Source organism: Manacus vitellinus, unplaced genomic scaffold (genome assembly GCF_001715985.3).
Source record: "Manacus vitellinus isolate BGI_N305 unplaced genomic scaffold, ASM171598v3 scaffold_31_pilon, whole genome shotgun sequence".
Taxonomy (NCBI): Eukaryota; Metazoa; Chordata; class Aves; order Passeriformes; family Pipridae; genus Manacus; species Manacus vitellinus.
In genome coordinates this window covers 3,594,123-3,609,886 of record NW_021940379.1, presented here as the reverse complement: position 1 = coordinate 3,609,886, position 15,764 = coordinate 3,594,123, and the positions used below count along the sequence as shown (strand labels likewise).

General features: G+C 53.8%; 1 protein-coding gene across 1 annotated transcript; it reads left to right on the top strand.

Moving 5' to 3' along the window:
• Window positions 1-2,076: 2,076 nt before the first annotated feature.
• On the top strand, window positions 2,077-15,445 carry ABCB9 (ATP binding cassette subfamily B member 9). Its single transcript, XM_029961136.1, has 11 exons — window positions 2,077-2,689; window positions 3,047-3,161; window positions 4,054-4,184; window positions 5,390-5,595; window positions 6,514-6,711; window positions 8,276-8,404; window positions 9,918-10,106; window positions 10,664-10,837; window positions 12,184-12,343; window positions 12,438-12,574; window positions 13,719-15,445. Exons 1-11 carry the CDS (start codon window positions 2,077-2,079, stop codon window positions 14,040-14,042), a joined length of 2,376 nt encoding a protein of 791 aa, XP_029816996.1. The 3' UTR covers window positions 14,043-15,445.
• Window positions 15,446-15,764: the final 319 nt, after the last annotated feature.

Below are 15,764 nucleotides of genomic sequence, written 5' to 3'. Positions count from 1 at the left end.
TTAAACCCCTGTCGAGCCCCTATTTAAGAATTAATTTAAAACATGATCTTGACCCTTTGTCCTGGTTGCTTTTAAAGCCAGGTCGTGTGTTGTATTTTCCCCTCTCTGCTGCAGAAATGAGATAAAACCAATAAAATCATATTAAAATTTTAAAATGTATATATTTTTGGGGAGGAAAAAAAAGCCCTTCTCTGGAGGTGGGGGGAATTCTGGGGTTGCCCTTGTTGTGTCGGGGCAAGGTTTACCCGTGCAGGGCCGTGGTGGGGGGACCCGATCCCCCAATTTTGGGGCTCTCCCTGCTCGGTGGATCCGTGGGCGGGGCCGGGGCCGCGCCGCAGGAGGGGGCGGGGCCTCGTGGGCGCGGCCACCGCCAAGGCCACGCCCCCCACCGACCTTGTTCCCGGGACGCGGCGGCGCCGGGTCCGACCGAGCTGATCCCACTGATCCCGCTGATCCCCCCGCCGGTAAGACCCGTCTGGCCGCGCCGGGGCTGAGCTGCCCCTGCGCTGAAAGGGGGGAGCCGTGTGTGCGTGTCCGTGGGATGGCGGGCACGGCCCTTCCCAGGCGTGTCCCCCCTCTCCCGTGGGAGCATCTCCTGCGGGGGGAAGCCGGGGTGCGGCCGGGGACCTTGGCCGGCTCCAGCTCGGGATCTTGGGACGCGGCTGCGGGTGGTGGAGAGCTGCGGTGGCCACCTCCTCCTCTTCCTTCTCCTCCTCCTGCTCCAGCGGGCCGGATCCGCGCAGCTTTGCAGCGGATGGCAGCAGCGAGCACCCTGGGAAGCGTGTCCTGCTCCTCCCTGGCATCCCCTCCATCCTTCCTTCCCTACCCACCCCACAAACCCCCGTGCTTTCCCGAGATTGCAGCCTCTGCCCCGTTTTCCTCCACTCTTTAGCTTTTCGTCCCACTTGCCCGCCCACCGAGCCGCTCTCGGCCAAGGGCGCTGCTCGTCCAGCGCCAAGGGCTGCCCTTCTCCCCGAGGTTTGGTTTTTGGGGGGCTGCGGTCACACAGGGCGGAGCGTGGCCGGTACATGGCACCCCCCTGTACCGGGCCTTCCGCACTGTGCACCGTCATGAGCTGCTTACCCAGCACAAATCTGAGGGTCAGGTACCTCCCTCGTGCCAACGCGTGGCACCTCTGGGCATGGCACCGGAGCAGGTGAGACGCTCCCTGTTCTTAGAGGGCTTAGAGCAAGTCGAGCTTTTCGCTCTTTGCAGTGTCCGTTCAGGCCCTGCCCCACCGTCGCTGCTGCTGGACAGACCCCCCGGGCGGCAGCAAAGGCAGCGTCCCGCCCCAGAGCCTTCCTCTCCCACAGGATGCAGCTGTGGAATTCCAACCCCTTTTTAATTTCCTCTTGGGTTTTTTGTTGTGTCACTGAACTGCACCCGAACTGTACAGTGGGTTTCATGGGCTACCCTGAGTTAATATCCAAAGGGGGCTGGGGACTAGAAGGTGTGGCAAGCTGCTGTATCTGTGGTTTATTCAGGTTTTGATCAGGGGAATCCATTACAAAGCTGAGCTGCTCTTCCTTCTGCTTTCCTGCGGTTTTGATTGCTCACTTTCAGCTTTGTCCCGGGAAGGGTGGGGAGGGACTCTGGGATCATGGATATCGGAGTTTAACACCTACCCGGCTCCGTAGCGCAGAACACGTGGGTTGCACAGATGGCATGGCAGCACCCGACTGCTGGGGACCGCCCGGCTGGCCCTGCAGCCACCACAGCAAACAGGGACAAATATTCCCACTGAGAAGTGCAGATTTCTGCTTTGGGATCCAGGATGGGTGAAGGCATCTGGGAGGGAAGTTTGTCTTGGTTTGTACTGCTCACTTTATGAAATACCTTGGAGTGTCTGCAGCAGGGAAGGGGAGGAAGGAACAGATTAGAGGTGTCTGGGGTCAAGATGGGCGGGTGGGGAGCTGGCACGGTTGTCCCCCCATCCTGCTGCCCTTTCCTCATCACCTCTCTGGGGTAACAACCCCATCCCACTATTCTCTCCCCACAGCAGAGGCCGACATGCCCACATCCTTCCTGTGCTAGGGCTGCCCCCCACCCGGGTGCCCCCCCGTCCCGGTGCCGAGGATGCGCGCCTGGAAGGCGGTGGCCAGCACGCTGGCACTCAGCGGGGCCGACGTGGCGGTCACCACCCTGCTCTACACCCACGGCCAGGGAGGCCGGAACGTCCTGCAGGACCTGCGACACTTCAACATCTTCAACTCGCTGCTGGACATCTGGGGGGGCTGCCTGTACCGCAGCTGTGTGCTCCTGGGGGCCGCCATCGGCGTGGCCACCAACACTGCCTATGGCCCCCGGCGCCTCAAGGCGTCACGGACCTTCATCGCCGTTGTCTGCCTCCTCATGGGCATCTACATGATGGTGAAGCTGCTGCTCTACTCGGAGGTGCGAAAGACCATCCGGGACCCCTGGTTCTGGGGGCTCTTTGCCTGGACCTACGTGGCGCTGGCGGCCACCTTCGGGCTGTGGCAGCTGCTGGCCTGTGTCACCTCATCCCGCGAGGCGCTGGGGCCCGGCTCCGAGTCCCGCGCCGAGGTGGAGGAGAGCTGTGATGGGGGTGTCCCGAGGGACAAGCGGGAGGAGGCAGCCGGTCCCACCATCCATAAGCTGCTGTCCTACACCAAGCCGGATGCCTTCTTCCTGGGTGTCGCCTCCTTCTTCCTCGTCGTGGCCGCGCTGGGTGAGTGAAGGGACCCAGGGGGGCCATGGTGTGCTCCCATGCTCACCAGGAGGGAAGGAACCATGGTGCTGTGTCTTGGAAGCACCCCAGGATTGCTTTTTTGGGGCTCCTGGGTGGCCACATCCTGCACGGGCTGGATAAAATATGCAGTGGGGCAAAAAAATGCTATAGGGGATAAAATACACTGAGAGTGCAACATCCCCACGTGCCATTAAGGGCTGCACCTCCTGAGACATCTCATGTGATGACTGATATCTCCATCATGGGGATGGGGTTGTGAGAGTTGGGAATACAGGTCCTGTGCCAGTCCTGTGCTGCAGTGGGGCTGAATCTCCATGTCCTGTGCTTGTCTGGCAGGAGAGACCTTCCTGCCCTATTACACGGGGCTGGCCATCGACGGCATCGTGGTGCAGAAGAGCATGGACCGGTTCTCCACGGCAGTGCTGGTCATGTCGCTGCTCGCCATAGGAAGGTAATCGCAGGGGCTGGGTCTGACCATGACAAGGAGGAGTTTGGGGTTTTCCCACAGGAGCTTGTGGTGGTGGTAGGCACAGGCAGCCACTCCACCACGCTGCTACCAGACCCCAGGGGTGCACTTCGATGTGTCTGCACTGTCACGGCGCAGAGAGGCCGTGGTGACAGTCACAAGGCCTTTGTGTAGCTCTTCCTGTCCATCTGCTGGTGGTGGGGGAGCAGGAACAGACAGAGAGAACAGGGAATGAATTCCCCAAGTGTAAGAGTAGAAGACCCTTCTGGAAGATTTTACTATGAGAAGATTAGGGTTTTTTGCTTAAGAAAGCTTTCCTGCCTGGAAGAGGCATCTTTCCCTTGAGGCAGTTTTAGCTGTTTTCTCCTCCTACATTCCAGAGAAACTCTCTCTGGTATGAGAAAAAGATAAGTCTTTGCAGAGGTGTGTGAAGGCCCCACAGAGGGGGGGCCAGGGATGGTAAAAGCCCTGAGAAGAACAGAGGTCATGTCTTTCCCCAGGACCTGGTGTTCGAAATACCATTAAGATTAACATTTTCTAAGTCCAGTGTTCTCCACTTTGGAAATAAATTTTCCTACAGTCCTCCCACTGCCTGGCATTTCAGGGGTACCTGTGTGTTATCTCACTTCACACTGGGGAATGCTGTCCCGGCAGCGCTGTGTTCCCTCCCAGAGCTCGTCACTCCCAGGGTTAGGACCAGCCATCGCTGTGCTGGTGGCACCCAGGAGGGGTGTGGGCTGGTTTAGCTGTGGCTTCCCCAGGTGCCAAGTGGTGCCAGCACAGCACTGCCCAAGCCCTTGGCCTGGCGTGGGGGCGTGTGTGTTGCTGAGAGCAGTCTCGTGTCCACTGGTCTATAACGTTTCTTATCTGCAATTAGCTCATTTGCCGCAGGTATCCGGGGCGGCGTTTTCACGCTCATATTTGCAAGGCTGAACATCCGCCTTCGCAACTGCCTCTTCAGGTCGCTGGTGTCTCAGGAGATGAGTTTCTTTGATGAGAATCGCACAGGTTGGTTCCTCTCTCCCCTCTGGATTTGCTCTAACCCCTCTATTCCGTCCTGGAATTTTTGCCCTTGGCTTGCCCAACCCGTGTGCAGCAGATCATGGGCAGCCAGAGGCAGCACCTCAGTGCTCGTGTTTAGAAATAGAGGCAGAAAGCTCTTCCCTTTTGGTTGCTTCCCACTGTGGGGCTGGGACAGGATTGCCCAGCACCCTGGGGATATCCCATTGCCACGATCAGCCTGATATCCAGCAGTCCTGGGGCTGACGTGCTCATCTCCAGTCGTCCCCAAAACACCTACTTTCCTCCTCCTGTACCTCAGTCAGTCTCTCCTAGTCAGCCACTCTCTAACTCTGCTCCAGGCACCGAAAACCTTGGGGATGTGTGAAGCTTGCTGGGTGTGCTTGTTGCTTTCCCTGCTCGAAGTTCAGTGCTGTCCCAGGCCATGCCACTCTGGTGTGGTCCCAGCCCACTGTAACTTTCACACATTTAATTTTACCTCAGCGGTATTTTTAGTTTTGAGGCTGTTGCCATATTTAGCAGTGACTGCAAAGTGCCTTGGTAGCTGAGGACAGCAGAGATGTTATTGTAAGTGGGATATGGGTAACCCTGGACTTGCACAAAAGCATGGGAATTCAGCTGGACTCAAACACAGGCCAAGTATTTAGGAACTCAGGCTGGCTGTAACACTCAGCTCCACCAAAGGGCATCACCAGAGCTTCACCCCTTAGTAGCTGGACCCATATCCTCAGGTCCCTTGGGTCAGCTCCAGGCTGTGGGGCACATGGCTAAATCCAAACAGCCATTTCCAAAGCCCCATCGTGCTCCACAGGGCACCCTGAGCCTGGCCCTGGCTGGTCCCACCAAGAGGGCAGGATGACCTGCTGCCCATCTGCCTGCCCACAGGGTGCTCTCCAGCACAGGGTGCAGCCAAAGTCCCCGTTGCTGTCCTGCAGCCATCCTTGGTGACCCAGGGATGTGCATTCAGGTGCATTTCCTGTCCCCTGTGCATGCAGCTCCTGTGTTCTGCTTCGCATCCACAGCGGTGGAGGGTTGCTCCCCTTCTGTGCCAACCTTCAGACCCCCAGTGAGGGGCCAATTGAATGGGGAGCTCCATCTGGCCCCTGGCAGGGGACGTGGGACACAGTGAGGCAGTGACCTGCGGTGATGACACGTCCCCTCTCTCCCCTTTCCCCAACCCCTTGCTGCTGCAGGGGACGTCATCTCCCGCCTGACGTCGGACACGACCATCGTGAGCGACCTGGTCTCCCAGAACATCAACATCTTCCTGCGCAACGTGGTGAAGGCCACGGGGGTGATCTTCTTCATGTTCAGCCTCTCCTGGAAGCTCTCACTCGTCACCTTCATGGGCTTCCCCATCATCATGCTGGTGTCTGATGTCTATGGGAAGTACTACCAGGTAGGCAGGAGCAGCTGGCATTGCCATGGTGTGTCACAACGCTGGGCTGTTCCCCACTGTGAGGCTGTCATGGAGGCTGTGGGTGGATTTGGAGCTGGTGGGAGTGATGCTGGAGTGCTTTGCTGCCAGCAGTGGGAGCAGGAAGGCAGCATTAAATTTGTGTGGGCAGACAGGCATAGCCTGGGCTCTTACCTTGCTTCATACTCAGGAGTGGAAGCATCTCAGATCTGACAGGAGAGGGGGCTTGGCTGTAGGATGTCCTGTGTGCACCTGCCTATCCTCGTGCAACCTCTCCTTTCTTTTTGGAGTGACTTGGTGGGAGTTAATGCAGTGCTGAGCTCCCTCCCTCTGCCTGGGACTGGTGTGGGCCAAGAACTGTCCCCCTTGGCCAATGCCACGTCCCATGGACCATGTGAGTCCTGCACTGCTGCTCCCTGTGTCAGCTGTCGGTGTTTTCCACTGTGCGCAGGTACTGCCAAAACAGAGTCCTCAGGTACTGCCTCACCCAGGCATGGCCCCTTCCGTAGGACCAGCACTTGTGGGAGGAGTGGATATGAGGTCTCCAGACCTGTCCCTGACTTGGAAACTCCTTGGAAGAGTTCCTGGGCCAGAGCCCTTCAGGACACTGGGAGCAGCAGCTCTGCCAGGCTTCCCAAGTGGCCCTGGACATGGCACTTTACCTCCCGCAGCCCAGATGCCTTGGGGAGAGCACAACGAATCTGCTCTCCTCCTGACACATTCCAGGTTGTCCTGAAGTGTGGGATATATCCCAGTGCTCAGCCTTCTTGCCCATGGCCTTGAAAAATGTCACTGTGCTACCTTTTCCCGAGCCCAGCAGAGCCTGGGGCAAGCAGGGGGATTTGTCATGGGCATCCTGGCACCTGCTGAGCCCCCTCTGCCTCCCCTTGCTCCCTGCAGAAGCTCTCCAAGGATGTGCAGAGTGCCCTGGCCAAGGCCAACAACACGGCCGAGGAGACCATCTCTGCCATGAAGACCGTCCGCAGTTTCGCCAACGAGGAGACGGAGGCGAACGTGTACTGGCAGAAGCTGCAGCAGGTTTACAAGCTCAACAAGAGGGAGGCCTTGGCTTACACCTACTACGTCTGGTCCAGCGGGGTAGGTGTTCCCTTCATGGGCCTTGGGATGGGCAGGAGAGTTGCTTCAGATCCCAAAATGCACGTGGCACGTGCACGTGGTTCTCCTCCGCTTTCAGGGATCCACCTCCAGCGATCCTCTGTCTCTTTGTTACTATTATTTTCACACATCAAAAAATTATATCCCCTCCCACCTCGGGGCAGCGTTGTGTCGTTCCACCGACCTGCCTGTTTTCTCCTGGAAATGGGAATATAATTGATAAAGTGCTCAAGGTCATGGAAAAGCCCGTGGCTCGGTGGTGCTGCATTGCGTTCCTGTGCCAGCTCATCCCCGGGGCTCCGGCTGGAACAGCCGCCGCGTTGGTTGAGCTCCTGCTCGGGATCGGAGCTTCTCCACGTGTGGGTGGTGGCAGGGGGAGGCTGCTGGGCTTTGGCTTTGGGCTTTTTTTTTCCCTACAAAATGCTTTTTCACCATTCAAGACCAGATGGTTTGGGACTTCTCCTGCACTGGCTGTTAGTAACTAAGGCTGTGCAAAATCCCCGTGTGAGGCTGCCCTTATCTCTGCACATTCAAGGATGGAAGTAGTCTCTGGTGATGGGTTTGTGAGTTATGGTGCTTTCGTGCAGCTGTGGGAGGCTTTATGGCTTCCCAAGTCTGGAAGCAAAATTGGAGTATTATTGGCATTGTTTCTGGGCTCCAGGTGAAGCCAGAGTGTGAACTGGGTCAGCACAGATCCTGACAAGGCTAAGGCAGCAAAACCCCTCAAAAACTGCTGCTGCAGGGCTCACATAGAAAGAAGCTGATGGATTTAGCACAGCCCTGGTAAAGTCTTTCTTGGAGGGAACACAGGATCCTAAGGTCACCTCATGGAGAAAGGAATTTTTTTTCCCCAGTATTTTTATCTGTGTGAATTTACAGCCTGTGCTGCAAATGTCACACAGGGCACCAGGGCATCGCTGCTTTTCGGAGCACCCGGGCAGATGGAACAAAACCAACTGAATAAAAGCAGGGGCTGGTATTTGTCATATGAGAGCTCATCTGTCTCCCTTCTAGAGTAGGTGGAACCCCCCCACTGATTTCAGATGAGAGCTGAGGTTATCCTTCAGGGACTTGTACACACAAGGAGGATATTCTGCATTAACTCTTGGCTTGGTTTTGTGTTCTAAATTAAAGTGTGTCATGCTCATATAAGAGAAGGTTTATTTTAGCGGTGAGGTGAGTGCATTCCTTGGATAATTTGAGCGTTGATTATTATCCTTGAGGACCTTAGTCCAAGAGAGAAGTTCATGAGATACTCTGTTATTTCAGATAAATTCTTCCTCCTTGGCTGTTATCCCTCTGGACTTCTGTTTTGCTGAAAGATGCCAGCCCAGCTCCCTAAATCAGCCCATGTACTTGAGTTGTTTCTCCCTTCTCATATACATACTCACTGCTTAGGGTTGTCAGCTGTGCTGTCAGGGATCCTCAGCTCAGGGCTCAAAGAATAAATGTTAGCATGTGAATCGTGGGCTGTTGTGTGAGTAATTACAAACACACCAAAATATCAGTTGTCCCTGCTGATTTGGAGGTGTTTTCTTGCTTTCAGCTGACCCTCCTGGTGGTCCAGGTCAGCATCCTTTACTACGGCGGGCACCTCGTGATCTCAGGGCAAATGACAAGTGGAAACCTGATATCCTTCATCATTTACGAGTTTGTCTTGGGAGATTGCATGGAGGTGAGTCTGTTTTATCACAGAATCATGGAATGGTTTGGGTTGGAAGGGACCCTAAAGCTCATCTAATTACAAACTCCCTGCCACAGGCAGGGACACCTTCTACTATCCCAGGTTGCTCCAAACCCTGTCCAACCTGGCCTTGAACACTTGGAGGGATGGGGCAGCCACAGCTTCTCTGGGCAACCTGTACCAGGGCCTTACCACCCTCTGGGCTACTCCATGTCAAGCTGATGTTTGTCTCAGAAGGTCCCAGGGCAGTTGCAGGTCTAGATCCAGACCTGTGACACATTTCCTTGGTGCTCTGGCATCACCAGAGTGGGGATTCTCCCCTTTGCTCCCCATTCCTCTCCTGCTGTGGCCTCACAACCTTAATGTTTCTGAAGCAGCTTGTCCCCCAAAAAGGCAGCTGGGATCAGAGGGGTCAGGCTGGCCCTGCTGAAGGGCAGAGTCCTGGCTGCCTCCCAACCCCATTTCCTGGCATGAAGGATGCAGGGATTACAAAGCTGCCTGTTATATTTCAGGCTTCATTAAAAACTTAATTATATTACTTTTTTTTCCCTGTCCCTGGAATAGGCTGCAAGCTGCTGCACTGGCAGAGCTTTAGCAAGATGGGACTGTGGGTGGGATGGTAGAGCCCACCCAGGGCTGCCTTCCCCTCACAGAGGCGTAAGCTTAGCTAATCCAGGCAGAAATGATCCAGTTGAGGTTTCCTCACAGCCAAGAGTGGTTTTGGTGGTGCTTCAGCCTCTGTGTAGGGGCAGAGCAGAGCTGGAGGCAGCTCACCCAGCTCTCACCATCTGTTTGGATGCCTGCAGGCTCTGGAGGTGCTGTCAGGCTGTGGCTTTGGTGTGGATTTCATGTGGTCTGGGTTTTTTTTCCCCCTCCTGATGGGAGGGGCAGTTGCAGTACAAACTGTTCTGCAGCTCTGGGTTTAATATTGAAATTTCCAATGTGGGTTTTATTCCAGGGAAGCCAGTGTCAGCATGCAGAAGTTGTAGTTGGGAGACGGTGATGGTGAATCCCCTAGGACCATATTCCAGCCTTACCAGCTGCCAGGCACTTGTCTAGAAGAGCCTAGCCTGGAGCTGCTCTGCACTTGAGACGTGTGCTGGGGAAGGAGCAGAACCCTCTGGGGGCTGGTCTGTGAACTCTGTTCAGCCATTGCACTTGGGAGCTGCTGGTCTTGAGCAAAGAGAGATGAGGGGAGGATTTTGTTGAAGTTTGGGTCATGTATCTCCCAGCACACGTCTTCTCTTCCCAACCCATGTGTTTCCTTCTGTTACCCTCCCAGTGTACCCATGCACAAAACCCCCTTAGATGTCCTTTTCCCTGGATTGCCCATATATCCCCTCCATATCCTGCAGAGGGGGAAGAGTTTTCTTTTGCTACGTCTGATGACTGTAGTCAGTGTGAGGTGAGAGAAGACTTGGGAATGCTTCAACCTTTCTCCTTACCAGTAGCACTGACTGACTTCTCCATCACATGGGTCTCACTGTTGCCCCTTCCCTTCCAGTCCATCGGCTCCGTGTACAGCGGGCTGATGCAGGGGGTGGGAGCTGCTGAGAAGGTGTTTGAGTTCATCGACCGCAAGCCCACGATGGTGCATGACGGGTCCCTGGCCCCGGATCACGTGGATGGCAAGGTGGAGTTCAGGAACGTGACGTTTTCCTACCGCACTCGCTCGGCGACGCAGGTCCTCCAGGTGAGCCCCGCGGGCGCCGCGCACTCCCACCACATGCTGCTTCTCCACCACGGCCATAACTGATCCCCAGCCCTTGGGAAGTGTCAGCTGCCTGATGGAGATACGTCAAGGCAGGCTCAACACATGCTGGAAAACAGCTTAAAAGGAACAGCGGGTGTTTCGGGCCAGCCTTCCTTACAAGGAATGAGATTTATCAATAAAGCCCTTGTTCCCCGCTCAGGCATTAAACATGTCAGCGTGGTACGGGGCTCTGTGCCAAGCTGCCTCGGACTGTTTCCGTGGGAGAGGAGCTGGGATCATGGGAAGAGGGAGGCAGCAAAGAGGTTAGTTTGCTTTGCAGTTTTTAGAGGACCTGCTACATCAGCAGGCGAATTTGATGCAATTTGGAGGCTTTTTGCTTCCTCAGAGCCAGGAGAAATGGCTGATGTGGCACATCACCGAGGTAGAGGGTCACCGTGGCCAGATTTTGGCTACTTTTCTAGTGTAGTGCCCAAACTGCTGCCCCAGGAGCCTGGGAAGAGCCCAGACCTGAGCACGCTCTCCCATCCATGTTGCAGAATGTGTCCTTCACTCTGCACCCCGGCAAAGTGACGGCACTGGTGGGTCCTTCGGGGAGTGGGAAGAGCTCCTGTGTCAACATCCTGGAGAACTTCTACCCTCTGCAAGACGGGCAGGTGCTGCTGGACGGGCGTCCCATTAACATGTACGATCACAAGTACCTGCACTCCGTGGTACGAGCGACTGATACGTGTATTTTAGCTACACCCGTGCTCAGAGGGGATGGATGGCAGTGCTGCATGTTGCTTTGGATTTGATCTGCCAACTTACTGAAGTGTCCAGAAAGCTGGAGGCTGGAGGTGGTCCAGGAAGCGAATTCAGATAATTTGTGGGGGTGGAAGCAAAAGGGATGGAGTGGTTTCATAGGGAGGGGGAAGCTTTCCAAAAACAGAACAAAAAACATGGTTTGTTTTATATTTTTTGGCCGATGCAGTAGAAATATGTTTTTGGTTGTTGGATTAATTATCATCTAAATTGGGTTTGGGAAAAGAGTTTTTGCATTCCTCCAGCGCTTTCTACCTTTAAGATCTTAGAGTAATTCTCAGCTCAGGGGGAGTTAAACCTCTTGGGATCCTGGCAGCAGCTGGAGCACCAGAGGGGCTGGGGGGTTTGCCTTGGAGAGGGGTCCGGGCCCCTCAGCTCTGGCCTGTGTGTCAGCACAGATCAGCCTTCATCTCTGCAAGTAACTGCCTCCTTTGTTTGCCCCCAGAGCAAATGGCCTCACCAGTCAGCAGGAAAACCTGAAAACAATTGATCAGAGACAGGCTGGAAAGCCAAAGTCAGTGTGACTAATTTACATTCCCTGCCCGTACAGAGGGAAAATCAAAAGACAAGCTAATCTTTCAGTTTGGAAAGCCTGGTGTGGTGTTAGGGGCATGGGGAGAAGTCAATTAAAATATGACCGTGTCCCCCTGGCTCTTCTCCTGCCCAGTTCTGAGCAATAGTTTGGAGGGTTTGATTTATTCCAATATCAAGGGTTTGCTAAAGCAGATTGAATATGAGAGTGAGCTGCAATGGCTGTAAGGCAGGACAGAAAGGCTGTTGCTAAGCAATTAATGAATTGCAGCAGTTATGTCCCCAACTTGCTAATTTGGGATTAAAAATTTCAAGAGGGCTCATTCGCATGGCCCAAGTGGGATTAATGGCCTGCAAGAGCCTGGGAGTGGATCTCTCCAGCCTGATTTGTCCCAGCAACTGGTTTTCCATTTTGGAAAGAGCAAACAGTGACAGGAAGGACAGGTCTGGATCAAAAACACAGCAGGGTCTTGAAGGGGGAAGCCCATCCCAAGTGCCAACATACCACCATTGCACAAAGTTTCTTCCCTGCAAAATGACTTCCCAGCAGGTGATGCAAACTGGGCACCCCATCATTAGCATCCTCACATTGAGGCACTTCTATATCTTGGTTTAATGGCTCTTCTATATCTTTATCTTGGTCCTTACTCAACAGGGAGAAATGCCAATGCCGTGCGGTGCATCTCCTGCTCCTGACGCCCTGCTCTTCCCTTCCTTTCTGCAGATCTCCCTGGTGAGCCAGGAGCCTGTGCTGTTTGCCCGCTCCATTGCAGATAATATTTCATATGGCTTAACTTCAGCCTCCTTCGAGTCAGTGGTTCAGGCTGCCCAGAAGGCCAACGCACACACCTTCATCACGGAGCTCCAGGACGGCTACCACACAGGTACCGAAGTCGTCACAGCTCCATCCTGATGCTGTGCCTGGCAGCTGAACTTGGTTTTTGTTTTGACCCCTTCTTCTCTCTCTTGACCCAACAGAAGCAGGTGAGAAAGGGGCTCAGCTGTCAGGTGGCCAGAAGCAGAGAGTGGCAATTGCCAGGGCCTTGATCCGAGCCCCTCCCATCCTAATCCTGGATGAAGCCACGAGCGCGCTGGATGCAGAGAGCGAACACGCGGTGAGCGGGTGACTGAGATGTTTGGGCCAAAGAGACAGTCTGGGTTTGGAGGAAAGACTGTAGCTTCAATTTCCAGCCTGTGGACGAGCTTAGTCTTGACATGGTGCAGTCAGAGGGTTGAGTAAGATGCTAATTCCTTAGCAGGAATTTGCTTCCAACATTGTTGTAGTCACCAAGAAGGGAATAATCTCATGCTCACAGCAGCCAATGCCTGACAAACTTGATGAGATACAGGGTTCTCTGCTGATTTTTTAAATGTGGAAAGTGTTAATTGGCATATAGAGACTCTGTGCAGCCTTTTAGGACAGGATACAGAGGAAGACCCTAAAAAATGATGCTGTAGCAAGGACAGTAGGACTCCCTAAGCTCAAATCCCAGCCGAGGCACCAAGGAAGCCACATGTACAGGAAAGGCCCTGAGCTTCCAGTGAACTGGGCTGGTTTATCCGGCTGGGATGTGACAACCAAACAGCTCTACTAGCAGCAGTTTGGCCTCACTGATGTAATGACACAAGGGAAGGCCTGTTCAAGGCTGGGGTTTAAGGATGTGTCTCCCGGTCCTGGAGGACAAGTGCTGCTGACCCATGGTGTGGGGCAGCATGAGCATCTGACCTGGAACTGCTCACAGGTCCTCAGACGTATGTGGTGTCTGATGCCAGCTCAGGGCTGATTTTTGGCTACCCAGGGGTATCAGTGTGACATGTGCCCAGTGCCAGCCTGCCTGCCTTTAGACTTCAGTGCCATTGTATGTAAGCTGGAAAAGAACTCTTTTGCTTTGCCTTGATACGCTGAGGAAACAGCCTCACTTTTCTGAACAGCTGCATTTACCAGGGATCAGCTTCCTGCAGTCCATGCCAGCACCACATGGCCTCCAAATCTGGGGCCCAGTTCTAACGAGGACCCAGCTGGCAGGACCAGACCTGTGTGCAGAGCACACCTGGCAGGACTGACACGGCCTTTTGGGCTGCAGCCGGGAGCTGGGATGGACACGCTGGTTCTGGCAGTGCTGCAGGGAGCTCTGTGTCCTCTGCGTGGCCACAGAGCAAACCTCCTGTCCAGAGGTTTCTGAACACAGACCACAAAGCTGCTGTTCTCCCGCAGCAGAGCCAGTGCTGCTCAGGCACTAACGCCTTTTCTCCCCACAGATTCAGCAGGCGATTTACGGCGACTTGCAGAACCACACGGTGCTTGTCATCGCTCACAGGCTGAGCACTGTGGAGAGGGCACACAACATCATTGTGCTGGACAAGGGCCGCGTGGTGCAGCAGGGCTCGCACAAGGAGCTGATGGAAGAAGGAGGCCTTTATTCCAAGCTGGTCCAGAGACAGATCCTGGGGCTGGAGGGGGGCGGCACGGACAGTCGCCAGCCTGCAGCCCGGGGGGATTCTTCCAAGGAGGAAGAGTTCAGGATAGACCATTCCCTGCCTGCCGTGGCACAGGACGATTACAACAGCACGGCCCACAAGTGAGGGGCCGGAGGCTCGGACGCTCCCTGGACGCTGAGACGGAGGCGGTTGGTGCCCTGCAGAACACACCGTGCCCTCACCCCACGTGTCACACACCCAAACACACACCACAGACCCAGACACACACCATAGAGCTTCCTGCAGCGCAGTCTGTGCCAGCTGGGAAAACAGGGAAAACCCGAGGGAGCTGGGTCTTTAGCAATTCTCAGCAATTTCTACTGGGTTTCTTTTCTTACAACCAGTAATTCCTCTTGACTGGGACTTTTCTCCCATTGATATGCATGTGTAACTGCTATTAACTGTAATGGATGTTAAATGCATGCGTGGAGGGGAAGGTTGGAAACCCCTTCAGGAATTTCAGGGGGTGGCTTTTGTGGCTGGATAGAAAAAACGGTGACTGTAAAACAAGGTCCTGCTCCCGCTATCAATCTATGGGGCTAATCCAAAGTTGGCTGAAGTCTTCAGGGAGTTCCCTTTGGCTTTGGCAAAAACTGGATCACTCCCATGGAGCTGAATGCCGGGAGAGTTTTGCACTGAGTGCCTGCAGGCTCAGGCTCCCAACCATTGCTGCTGAGCTTGTATCATGTATTATCCATCCTTGCTGGGACAAGCCAGGGGACTGGAGGCAGATATTACTTTCAGATTTGCTCTTGGTGCTTGGTGGGTGTTTGTTTTTAAGGATGAAACATTTTACCATAACTGGGTTAGGTTTTGGGGTTTGGGGTTTTTTGGTTCGATTTGTTTTTTAATGTAATTTGTATGCACTGTGCAGTGTCTGTCTGGCTCCAGCATCCACTGAAAATTGGTCTGTTATCTCAGAATTTTTTTTAATTCACAACCCCGGTGCTGGTTTGAGAAGAACACTGCTGAAGACAGGCATAAAACACTAAAAGACAGCACTTTATAAATCCCACCAAAGCTTTGTTCAGCTTCAGGCCGTGCTAGCGACTTCACTGCATGGGAAATCGGTACAGTCACTTTCCTTGAAGTCCAACTTCAGCTGCCTGAACTTTATAATGTGTTTCTTTGACTATAATTTATTTTAGTATGAGGGATAGAAAGAAATGTGTTACTCCTAGCCCTTTGGGGTAATGGCTCTGGCTTTGTAGTGTTGCCCTGCTATAGACCAGTGAAAAATCCTATGCAGCCAGGTAGATACTGTTGAAAAAAAATAGCATTTCTAGGGGAACACTGACTTCAGACTCTGCATAGTTAAGAAATTCTCTCAAGCACTTTAGCTCTCATGTCTTCTGATACTTGAATGCTGCTGCATTTTCATTTTCAGCGGGTTTGCATTTTTGTTATTGGCGATGTTTTGTTTTCATTTAGTGATGTTTTACAAACTCTAAATTTAGTGTCCTTGAGGAGGGATGCTCAAAGAATAAAATACTACCTCTGCCACTCAACGTCAAGCTCCTGTAGTGGGGGTGGTTTTCTGTATTCTGGATTTTCAAGGTGATGTTCATCTGAGACCGCAGCTGGATGCAGGTGCACCCCACATGTGTTCTGGCTCCCTTGCAGGGAATGACAAGAGGAACCTGCAGAGAACAAGGTATGTAAAAGACTTCAGTATCTGATAATGACTGTGAGCCCAGCAGTTGGTATAACCCGTTGAATAACTCGTTTTCATCCCAGATCCCCTTCAGAGTCAGTCTCACATGGAAGGACAGGCAGTCTAACCCGTTCTCAAAGCACAGCACTTCATGACTGGAATCTTTTCAGCTG

Coding starts and splice junctions, on each gene's coding strand:
- ABCB9 (XM_029961136.1), top strand. CDS start 2,077: ATGCGCGCCTGGAAGGCGGTGGCCAGCACGCTGGCACTCAGCGGGGCC. Junction 4,185..5,389: donor CTTTGATGAGAATCGCACAG/GTTGGTTCCTCT, acceptor TTGCTGCTGCAG/GGGACGTCATCTCCCGCCTG. Junction 12,344..12,437: donor CCAGGACGGCTACCACACAG/GTACCGAAGTCG, acceptor TTGACCCAACAG/AAGCAGGTGAGAAAGGGGCT.